General features: G+C 35.2%; 1 protein-coding gene across 1 annotated transcript; it reads right to left on the bottom strand.

Moving 5' to 3' along the window:
* Window positions 1–6,004: 6,004 nt before the first annotated feature.
* Window positions 6,005–12,133, bottom strand: LOC139508698 (uncharacterized). The gene has a single exon (XM_071296003.1). The coding sequence runs from the start codon at window positions 12,131–12,133 to the stop codon at window positions 6,005–6,007; it is 6,129 nt and encodes a 2,042-aa protein (XP_071152104.1).
* Window positions 12,134–13,004: the final 871 nt, after the last annotated feature.

Here is a 13,004-nt window from a genome sequence, read left to right as displayed (position 1 = left end):
GTTCTGTGAAAATTCAAAGTTTTGAACTTTTTGCATTGTTTCCATGGTAATAACAGATATTTTGGAAATTCCAACGCCAAATTCCACATCTTCCAATGTTGCTCATCGTTACTGTGAAGTTTCATTAAGTTTTGAGCATTTTGATATTTTTGACATTTTTGGTGCAGTTTCCATGGCAACATAGTAGTTCCAATGAGTACCAAAATCATCCAACACCTGTATATAGTGGGCACCTACATTGTATTAAAATATAATGATTCTGAGTTAAAGCATATCCAAACAGTTCACTAAAACAAAAAACTGGATTTTTTCACATTTGTTTCGTTTCCATGGCAACGGCAGCCATCTTGATGGTACCATACCCCACTGCACTATAGAATGTGGTGGTCTACATTATGGTATAGTTCCATCAATATTGTTCAAGCCAATTCTGAGAAATAGAATGGACAAAAAAGTGTGGAAGAATAAATATAATAACTAGATTTGTAATTGCTAGCAATAACGGATGGCACCCTCGTCCCCCCATTGCCAGGCGATCGGCAGCCATTTTGAAAATTTCGAAGTCAGAGTGCATCTACACATGCAAGTCATCATTTTTGTAAAATTTCTTTAGGTTTGGAGCATTTTGAAATTATGAACAATTTTGCTGTTTCCATGGTTACGGCAGCCATTTTGGAAATTCCAACTTCAAAATGCAACTCCGCACATGTCAGTTACTATTCCTGTAAAGTTTCATCCAGTTTGCAGCATTTTGATTTTTTTGGAAATTTTGAACATTTGTGCTGCAACCATGGTTACAATAGATAATTCCAAAATTCTAAAAGCGTACATCTCTTTGCCACATGTCATGTTATATATCAATACAGTTTCATGTACTTTGGTGCACTACTCTCTGAAAAAATGCTGATTTTATGCATTTTTCCATAGGGTCAATGCAAAATTTGGCCCCAGTTTCCATGACAACGGCGGCCATTTTGAACTATCCAAATATTGTCTTGACATCTTAGCGTACCGGGTAACATTTTCATAAAGTTTCATCCAGTTGGATCTTATAACGAAAGAGTTAGAATTTTTGATATTTTAGCTGTTTCCATGGTAACGGCAGCCATTTTGAAAATTCCAAAGTCAAATTGGAAATCAGCACATGCCAGTTACCATTCCTGTGGAGTTTCTTCCAGTTTGGAACACTTTGATTTTTTTCGCATTTGTGCTGTTTCCATGGAAACGGCGGCCATCTTTTACCATTCCATAGCAAGGTGCACAACTTCAAATGGGGGTCCTCATTATGTTATAGTTCCAACAATATTGGATCACTCAATTCTTAGAAACACGATGGACAAAATGTGTGGAAGAATAATAAAAATAACTAGATTTGTAATTGCTAGCAATAACGGATGGCACCCTCGTCCCCCTATTGCCAGGAAAAAGGCAGCCATTTTGAAATTTCCAAAGTCAAAGAGCGTATCTACACATGGAAATTATGATTTTTGTAAAGTTTTATTAAGTTTGGAGCATTTTGAAATTTTTGACATTTTAGTCATTTCCATGGTTACGGCGGCCATTTTGAAATTTCTAACTCCAAAATGCAATTCTGCCCATGCCAGTTATCATTTCTGTAAAGTTTCATCTAGTTTGCAGCATTTTGAATTTTTTGAAATTTTTGATATTTCTACTGTTTCCATGGTTACAGTAGATAATTCCAAAATTCTAAAAGCAGGCATCTCATTGCCATATGTCATGTTATATATCAATACAGTTTCATTGATCTCTATGCAATATTCTTAAAGAAAATGCAGCTTTTATGTATTTGTCCATAGGCTCAATGTTAAACATTTGCCCTGTTTCCATGACAATGGCGGCCATTTTGGAATTTCTAAATATTGTCTTGACATCTAGGCATACCAAGGAACATTTCCATAAAGTTTCATCCAGCTAGGTCTTATAATGAAAGATTTAGAATTTTGAAAATTTTTCACGTTTTTGCAGTTTCCGTGGAAACGGCGGCCATTTAAAAAAATTCCAGAGTCAGATGCACAACTTCACATGGGGGTCCTCATTATGTTATAGTTTCAACATTATTGGATCACTCAATTCTTAGAAACACGATGGACAAAATGTGTGGAAGAATAATAAAAATAAGAAAAAAAAGAAACGTAGAATAACAATACGTCACCCCAACTCCGTTGAGGGTGCCATAACTAGAATTGCCATTGCAAGCAATAGCGGATGGCACCCTTCCCCTATTGCCAGGCGAGCGGCAGAATTCTAGAAGATTCCAAAGTCAAAGAGTGCATTTACACATTCAAATTATCATTTTTATTAAGTTTCATTAATTTTGAAGCATTTTGAAATTTTGGACATTTTTGCTGTTTCCATGGTAACGGCGGCCATTTTGAAAATTCAAACTTCAAAAGTCAACTCTGCTTATGCCATTGACCATTCCTGTAAAATTTCATCCAGTTTGCAGCATTTTTATTTTTTTTGAATTTTTTTACCTTTTAGCATTGTTTCCATGGAAACAACAGATATTTTGGAAATTCCAACTCCAAATGACACATCTTCCAATGTTGCTCATCATTACTGTGAAGTTTCCTGAAGTTTGGAGCATTTTGAGAATTTTGAAATTTTTGGTGTAGTTTCCATGGCAACATAGTAGTTCCAATGGGTGCCAAAATCTTCCAACACATGTATATAGTGGGCACCTACATTATATAAAAATATGACGATTCTGAGTTAAAGCATATCCAAACAGTTCACCAAAACCAAAAACTGCATTTTTTTACATTTGTTCAGTTTCCATGGTAACGGCGGCCATTTTTTACCATTCCAATGTCTTTTGCACTACTTCACATGGCGGTTCATATTATGGTATAGTTCCATCAACATGGGTCTGACCAATCCAGAGAAATAGTATGGACAAAATGTGTGGAAGAATAAAAATAATAATAATAATAATAAAAAGAAAAAAAAGAAACGAACAATAACAAGATGTCACCCCAACTCCGTTGAGGGTGCCATAACTAGATTTGCCATTGCAAGCAATAGCGGATGGCACCCTTTCCCTATTGCCAGGTGAGCTGCTGTCTTTTTGAAAATTCCCAAGTCAAAGAGAGCATCTACATATGTTTATTAACATTCTTGCAAAATTTCATCAATTTTGAAGCATTTTGAAGTTTTTGAAATTTTTTGCTATTTCCATGGTAACTGGTACCATTTCTATAATTCCAAAAGACAGGTGCTACTTTGGAACATGTCATGTTACATATCCATTAAGTTGCATAAGGTTTGATCTTATATTCTTGCATTATTTACATTTCAAGCATCGATTTAGTAAAGACAACACTATTTTCACCTGTTCTTGCAACTTTCAAAACATAGTAAAATATATAGGCAAAAGAAATGAGAAACATTAACATTAGAGGTGAATACGAATATATCGGTTTTGTACAGAACATGGCAAAGACGCTCGGAAAAGAAAACAAAATAATTATTCTAATTTCAAACGGTGATTTGGTAAAAGGGAAACTAAATTCATTCGCTAAAGGAGTTGTTTAAACATGGTCAAATATGGACCAAAAAAAAAGTTAATATTATTTACATGAAAGGTGTTAAAAAGCAGTCGTTAAAACATGGTAAAATATGTGGAAAAGAAATAAAAACATTATTCACATGAAAGGTGAGTATGGGTGAAACAGTAGGAACCCAAAATCATTATTTACATTTCAAACCTTGATATGGCAATAGGAAAACTCAATTCATTTGTTGTAGCAGTCGTTCAAACATGGGAAAATATGGGGAAAATTAATGAAAACAGTATGTACATCAAATAAGAGCACATATATATAGGTTTCGTACAGAGCATGGTTAAAACACTAGGATAGGAAAACGAAATCATTCTTCACATTAAAACCTTGATCTGGTAAAGGGAACACTGTTTTCCCTTGTTAAAGCAGTCATTAAAACATGGTAAAAAATGGGGAAAGACATAAAAACATTATTTACATCAAAGGTGAGTACCAATGAATTGGTTTTGTACAGAGCATGGTTTAGACACTAGGAAAGGAAAACTAAATCATATTTACATTTAAATACTTTGATTTGGCAAAGGGAACATAACATTTTGTTAAAGCAGTTGTTAAAACATGGTAAAATAAGGGGAAAGAAATGAAAAACATTATTTACATCATAGGTGAGTATGGGTGAAACAGTAGGAAAACAAAATCATTATTTACATTTCAAACCTTGATTTGGCAATAGGAAAACTCAATTCATTTGTTGTAGCAGTCGTTCAAACATGGGAAAATATGGGGAACATAAATGAAAACAGTATGTACATCAAATAAGAGCACATATATGTTGGTTTCGTACAGAGCATGGTTGAAACACTAGGATAGGAAAACGAAATTATTATTCACATAAAAACCTTGATCTGGTAAAGGGAACAATGTTTTCCCTTGTTAAAGCAGTCGTTAAAACATGGTAAAATATGGGAAAAAGAAATGAAAAACATTATTTACATCAAAGGTGAGTACCAATGTATTGGTTTTGTACAGAGCATGGTTGAAACACTAGGATAGGACAACGAAATCATCATTCACATTAAAACCTTGATCTGGTAAAGGGAACAATGTTTTCCCTTGTTAAAGCAGTCGTTAAAACATGGTAAAAAATGGGGAAAGACATAAAAACATTATTTACATCAAAGGTGAGTACCAATGAATTGGTTTTGTACAGAGCATGGTTTAGACACTAGGAAAGGAAAACTAAATCATATTTACATTTAAATACTTTGATTTGGCAAAGGGAACATAACATTTTGTTAAAGCAGTTGTTAAAACATGGTAAAATAAGGGGAAAGAAATGAAAAACATTATTAACATCATAGGTGAGTATGGGTGAAACAGTAGGAAAACAAAATCATTATTTACATTTCAAACCTTGATTTGGCAATAGGAAAACTCAATTCATTTGTTGTAGCAGTCGTTCAAACATGGGAAAATATGGGGAAAATAAATGAAAACAGTATGTACATCAAATAAGAGCACATATATGTTGGTTTCGTACAGAGCATGGTTGAAACACTAGGATAGGAAAACGAAATTATTATTCACATAAAAACCTGGTAAAATATGGGAAAAAGAAATGAAAAACATTATTTACATCAAAGGTGAGTACCAATGTATTGGTTTTGTACAGAGCATGGTTGAGACACTAGGAAAGGTAAACCAAATCATATTTACATTGCAATACTTGGATTTGGCAAATAGTATGGACAACGAACATGAACAATACTATTAACATCTAAGAAGAGTACAAATAGGTTCCTAGTAATGCATGGTAAAGACATTGGGAAATAATTTCAAAAACTTTATTTACATTTGACACCTCGATTTGGTGCAAGTACCAAATGTATTGACTAGTTGAAGCAGCCGTTTAAACATGACATAATAGGGACAAGGGAACTCTAACATTATTTACATCTTAGGCGAGTACAAATGGATAGATCAAACCTGCACATGGTTAAGATATTGGGAAATAACATTATTTATATTTAAAAGTTGGAATTGGTGAAAGTCACAATGTATTTACTTGTTTAAGTAGCCACTAAAACATGGTATAATATTGACAAAGGAAATAAAAAACATTATTCACATTGATCGTGATAACAAGTAGATGGATTCATACCTGCAATTGTAAAGACATGGGAAAATGAACCTAAAAGCATTATTAACATTTCAAACCTTGATTCGGTGAAAGTAACAATGTATTACTTGTTTGAGCAGCCATGAAAACATAAATATATATACGTATGAAATGAAAAATATAATAAATCTATAAGGTTGGTACTAATAGGTAGTTTCCTTGCTACACATGGTAAACACATCGGAAATGAATCAAAACACTATTTACACTTCATATCTCGATTTGGTGAGGGTAACATTTTATTATACAACTGTTCAATCTAATCCCAGAGGAAGCTTCTGACAATAAATTAACTGTACACCTATAAGGTCGGAAGTTTAATTCGCAATGACACCATGTTATGGTAACTGTAGTATGTTTGCATAACTTCTACAGAAATCTTTAAATTACCATTAAGGTAGACATGGTCAATGAGTGTGTCTCCATCTGTTGTTGGATTGGAAACTATTTGTGCGAAACCTTGAATTGCCATGAACTCTTTAATAGATGAGTTTGTCTTCAGAATATCCTGATTGAAGTCTCCTAACACTATTGTCGACGTATTTACATCCTCGAGGGGTATAGAAATAAGCACTTCATATAATTCCTGTAGAAACACTGATGTAGTGTATGTCTCTGGTTTATAAACAAGGACTAAATTGGTATTGATCTCCTTGATGTATATAACGTAACATTCTATATTCATAGAGTCGACTGTCAGCGGACAGCACTGATGTTGATTTCGTACGTAAATTCCTACACCGCCGTGTTTTTTTTGTTGAAGTTCTTGAAATAAAGGTTTGTCCGATGGATAAGAAGAATATCTCTCTTTATGTAAAAAGTTAAAACCTTCCAAAGATGGGAAGAGAGTTTTCTTTTCCAACCATGTTTCAGTCAAACAAATGAAATTTGCGTTTGAAATGTCAGAATTAGCTCTGATATCGTTAATGTGTGGAATTAGTCCTTGGATATTATGAAGGACTACAACCAGCTCATTTTGCTCAATTGTTCTGTCTTTAACCGTCAAAAACTGAGGCATTTGTTGGAGAGCCTTACCGATTTGTTCATTACAATATATGTGTTTTTCGTCAAAATCTTTAATGACGAGCCCAGCCATCGATGTAACACGACTAAGAGCCACGTATGTCATACCTGCAGCAAAGATATGTTTTAGAGAAACAACAGCTTTATCTGTAGTTATGCCCTGCACCTTATGAATAGTACAAGCCCACGACAATTGAAGTGGAAACTGATACCTCACTGCATTTTTTTCAAGATTTTCCTCAAACATCGAAATTTTAGTAGGCTGATGTTTAGAGCTATGATGTTTTTTACTTTGACCAATTTTCTCATTGTCAAAAAGTACCATGACACCTTGTGGCGTGGAAAACCCTGGTTTTGGGGGTAAAACATTAGTAACAGTGCCCATTGCTCCATTGACTAAACCGCATGCTAAATCTACATTCCTCAAGAGCATAACTCTTGCTTTTGGGCCAATTACCAAGTGTGCTGGTAAAAAATCATACGAAGTTTCATAGGGCACCTCTCTCACTTTAAGTCTACCTGTCTGAGGATGTTTATCATAATCCAGTGCGTCAATAGTTTGGGTTATCGGACAAACTGATTCAATCATCTGGGTGTTGTGTAAAGCAACTTCCTTGTTAGTTCCAAATATGTGCAGTGTTTCAGGTGGGACTGTATGTTGTTCACATGACTCTAAAATGGCTTTGTCATCTAATCGTAAACAGTCACTTTTCTTTTTAACACGCAAACGGTTGAGTAACTCTGCAAACATCATATCGTCCTTTTGTCTCATGATCTGTTTTAGTTCTACTATGGAGAAGTTAGAACTCCAAAGCGGAAATTGGCTGTCAGGCTTTAAATTATAGAGAGACTTCTGTTTAACAGGTGGCAACTGATAAAAGTCACCAACAGCTATAACACAAATGTTACCAAAAAGAGCATTTCTACTCTGTTTTATTTGTCGCAATCTCTCACTTATATACAAAAGGACTGGTTGACCGACCATAGATATTTCGTCAATTATCAGTATACACAAATTCTGCAATTTAGAACGAAGTTTGTTAATTGCATCATCTCTAAGGTAGATGTATGGAAGATGTAGAGATTTTGGCAGGGAAAAAGCTTGATGAAGTGTAGTACCTCCAATATTGTAAGCTGCAGTTGCTGTAGGAGCTGTTAAAAGGACAACTATATCGTCAGGATTTGCAGAATGAGGTGATAGTATTTTGTTCATTTCATAATACATGCACTTTATTAAATGACTTTTCCCTGTGCCGGCACCTCCATTTATAAAGACTCTGAATGGTTCAGGATCCTTACAATTCACCTTGTCTATACACCACTGTCGTATTCTGTAAAATATACCCTTTTGTTCTGTATTAAGTTGTTGAATATAGGTTTTCATTTGTGGACCAGGAAATAATGTTTGCCTTATTTCAATATCATGGCCTTTATTAGTTTTTCGAGTAGAAGTATCTAATTCAGGTATTTCAATTTCAATTTCTTTTTCACACAACTCTTCTCTGCTTAGTTCACCATCCAATCGCTCTGCCTCTGCTTCAGGCGCAATCAAAGCCCATGCATCTTCTTGTGTTCCTTCAGCTTGTAACAACTCCTCTGCCTCATCCAAGTCTTCTACATTTTGTTCAAATAATAGTCTGTTGGTATCGACAATGGATTTTACACTAACTGGTTGCTTTGCTGGTGGTATTATTACAAACCCATTCATAAACATTTCTTCGTATGTTTTAAATTTCATAGGTTTTAATTGACTTTCTAACCTGTGTGGCAAAAACAGCTGAAGATTGGCATGAAAATGTAATTCAGGGTATTTTTCTTGTGAAAATCTAGGGTATTTAATTACTGCTGAATCAGTCCTAGAGCGTTTTTGGATGCATCCATATTCATGTTGTAAGTTGTAGACCTGGCACTTCACAGGATGTTGAGGTATTTGAGATGGTGAAAGAACACGGAACTCCGAACAAAAAGATGCATAGCATACATTCTCAAACACAATATCCACTGGTCTTGCCTTATATCTATCATATAGGGACAGCATCCAAATATCATTGTCCTGCAGTTGTTCCGCTTTCTTCCTGATCACATTTAACGGGAGACTCATTTTAACTTGATTTTCACCAACAGGAACAAACTGCACTTTCCTAGAACTTTCTTTCAGATGTAAGCCACAAACTCTATAAACTGCTTCTTGTGCACTTACTTCCCGTTGGCGAAAGTATGCTCCCCCGATCTTCTTCATAGCCTGTTGTGCACCACAATTTCCTGCTGCTGCCTCTTTGCTCGCGTTTTCTAATACTATCCCCATCTCTCTCTCTGCTTTGGAAATGTAAGATATAATATACATTACACATGAATATGCATCTGTGATGAATTGTATGTCCATGTTCGCGTTCCAACATCGTAGCAGATCGGGGTTGTATTGGTTAACCCATAAGTCAGATGGAGAACGCTTCAGTGTGACAGTATTTCTCTTTGTCAGGATATTAGATGCATCCTCTAGATCTTTTTGAGTAATTCCAGCAGCAGCAAACAAACGGTCAGTTGTAATATCTTCCAAATTCTCATTATTAATGATAGTCCAAAGATTATGTAAAACAGACTGAGCATGATCTTTTAGCTGTTGCGGAGGTTTTTTTATTTTTGGATCTGCCAGGCTTTGACGTCTTGAGATAAAAGTTTTTTCTGAGGGCGGACGCGGAAAGTGAAATCTACAGGTGGTGCCTTTCTTTTTGCAAGATTTAGTATGGTGTTTGCTGTGCTGTTGAACAATGCTAACTATTTCATAAAGCTCTGGGTCCACTGAGTAATCTGGTAATTCACACGTCACATATTTGTCAACAAAGTCGCACACTGTCTGGTCGTCAGCTTTATCGAGCAACGGTGCATCCTCTATCCAGAAAAGACAGTGAGCATGAGGAGAGCCACGTTGTTGAAACTCTATCCTATGGAAATGATCCTTTACCTTGCCAACAATTCTACGCTTAATGATAATCTCCTTAAGAAAGGTGTGAAACCTGTGATCAAACATGACAGCGTTCATGACAGGATTCAACCTCAATATTTCCGATTTTGCTGTCCAATCAAGATCTTCAAAAGATTGAGTACTTTGCTGTTGTTCCAGAAGAAGATTAATAATTTCTGACCATCTCATATCAGCAGCAGAAAAAGTGGCAAACCATGTTGGTATTCCTAGCTGGCGAATTGTTGCCAATAGGTCCTTTAAAACTGACTGCCAATATGGAGGGGTACCTCGAATGGGAGTTAAAAATTTGTAGCCCTGGTCTGTAGACAACAGACTTTTCAATTGATTTCTATCGGTCAACATACTAGCTGTGATATTATTACCTGCTGTATCTTTGCCACTGCTCTTTCGTAAAGCTATAGAAACTTTGGATATAACTTGTTCTAGTTCTGAAAGATACTGTGCATAAAATATGTATGACGAATCAGTTGAAAATCTCATATCACCACTTAAGAGCCTTGCATGGAAGTATCTTGTTCTTGTGAGATGAACTGGTCTGTTGTTATCAAACGACCCAAACAATCCTTCAGGAAACTGTGCAGGAAAGGACATTGCTTCATTGCCTACCTCTGTCATCATGCTCACAGGTGTACTACCTTCACCTGGTGCAACACAAAAAATATTGTCAAAATATTGATCAAGTATCTCTTGCCCTATATCTACTGGCTGCAGACAGGTATCAGATGGAAATCCTCTGTCTTTGATATTGTGAACGTCTTCATGATGATGTTCTTCATCGCTTTCAGTTGTATTGACTTCCTCTAGTATTTCTGGATTGCTTTCATTTCCTTCGACATTCACACCTTCTTGCTGTTGTTTATCTTGGTCGTGTTCTTTTCTTTCGTCTTGTACCTTTGATATTTCAGAATGTCTTTCATTCCCTTCCTCTGCTGCTGTCATATCTTCAAAATCTGGTGGTAGATTGTCATGCCATTTATCATTAAAAGCTATATCTTGATAGTATGGATTTCTTTCCTTTAAAGATTCTATTCCTTTACAAATCTTTTTAGTGCTGACAAATTCATACTGACAATAACCTATGTATGACTGCTTTCTCTTGAGCTTACATCGGACAACCTGTGTTTCATCATCAGAACGAGGGAGAATTTGTACTGTTTTTTGAACATCTGTCGGTACTGAAACACATGGACCTATTATGCCTCTTTGATTCCCTTTAGGTAGTTGAACAAGTTTCATAAATGGTATTCGTAAAGAAACAAGTTGTTTCTCTAATAAATTTAAAGATTTGAGTTCTTCTGGAATAGTTGGAAGCTGTAAACCATTTGCACTTGCATCTGCTGGAATCTTACCCTTTAGGAGGTGCCGATGGCAAGTGTAGCATATCCATAATTTATGGCTTATGGTCGGACACTTAATTGGGCATTTATCTGTACAATCAGATTTAAATTGAAAAGTAATACACTTATTTGCAACTGCTGCACTCTGTTCGTCTTTCTTGTCATACTTGTCCTTGTGCAATTCTAGAACTTGCTTTCTGAACTTTAATTTGATGCACACAGCACAAATGTAACTTGGTCCATCCCTTACTTGTCGTCTAAACCATTCTGCAATATCATCTACACACTTTGTTCGTCTCTTTTGTACTAGTAAAATCTTCTTTTCCCTGTAGCGTAATTCACGTTTGTATTGTTCACGTAGCTTAAGCTTGCACTTCTCCCTGAATAGCACATTCTGTCTATATCTAAGAAGGCTGGATGTTTTCAATTTAAGCTGGAAGTCTTTATCACTAGCATACCTTTCTCTTCTAGCTAATTGAAACTTTTTACTGTAATTCTTCTGTATTTGTTTGAATTGAATGTTTGATTTGTACCTGTTCTTGATGTAATCCTTCTGTCCTTCTCGAAATTTAATGTCAGATTTGTATTTGTTCCTTATATAATCTTTGCATGCATCTTTGAATTGAACGTTCTCTTTGTATTTCTTTTTGATGTAATCGTTATGTGCTTGTCGAAGTTGAATGTTTGATTTATATTTCTGCTTTTTTGACTGTTTCTTTGCTATTTGACAAGGAACATCAGAACTGTATCTTTCTCTACTATATGCCTTTTTATATTCTCTGTACCGATCATCTTCTTCATATAATTTTTGAAATCGGGAAGAGGATGGCATCCCTATATTACTCGTTGATTCTTCAAGTTGTTTTAGTAATTGTCTTTCCTTTCTCTTTCTTTCTTTATCCATATTCCTTTGTAATCTAGAATCTGATTTTCGTTTTTTCCTTTTAACATGGATTTTGGGACCTTGTATTGTAAAGTTTGATGGAAGCTCAAAATCTCGTATTACAGAGCAATGATATCGTATCTCACCCAATAAGCATACAACAGCCGTATGCAATTTTTCATTGTGTAGTTGATGTGAATCCATATTAACAGTTTTTGAATATCAAAAACACAAACATGCATGCATTTGGTTTCAATGTCTTCACTATTTACCGGAGCAAATTATTTCACAACCATGACTTTTCATAAAAAAATGTCTTGTGTGACACAATCTTATTATTGTAAATTGTATAAATTTCAAGATTTGATTAAAAGTAGTAAATAAGGTATAATCACTTATCATATCTCAAACTAAATTTTGGAAATTCAAAAGCTTAAATACTTAAAACTAATCGAATCAACAGTAGTATTCCTTACTTAAAAAACATTTACATGCAGTGGAAAATAATTGATCTGTAGGTCCTGCAATGCAATAGGTTCCAACTGAGAGACAGATTATAATAAATGTCAGAAAGAGTCAAAGGAAATATTATTGTAAGTGTTAAAACAGAGGTTCTTTAACAATGAGTGTGTATGGATTTCCCCTTACATTTCATTATCCTCATTTTGGTCAGTGTCCTCATTCAGACCGGACGTGGCTGTGTACTTATACATCCTGCAGTCAACGAAACACCAACTGTCAGGCAGATTTTACTGAATGCTGGAAGACAGGAATATGATATCATAGATATTAGTAGGTGTCAGAAAGTGTCAAAGGAAATATCAATCAAAGGGTAGTCACAATGGTTCTTAACTATGCGATTGAAACTACTCCGCGAGTTACATCTCATTTATAGATCAGAAACAGCCAATATATCTTTCCACTCTGGAAAAGTGATATTGAAAGTGTAGATGTTAAAATCCAAATCCAGGGATGTATGTTTATGCATTTTTCACTGTCACTTGCGAGGCAGAGGTTACTGCTTGTTTGAAAAAAGAGTTATAATTATAGTTGTTTGAAGTTGAACGAGTGTGGA

This window comes from Mytilus edulis, unplaced genomic scaffold (assembly GCF_963676685.1).
Source record: "Mytilus edulis unplaced genomic scaffold, xbMytEdul2.2 SCAFFOLD_235, whole genome shotgun sequence".
Lineage (NCBI taxonomy): Eukaryota > Metazoa > Mollusca > Bivalvia > Mytilida > Mytilidae > Mytilus > Mytilus edulis.
This window is presented reverse-complemented; position numbering and strand designations above follow the sequence as displayed.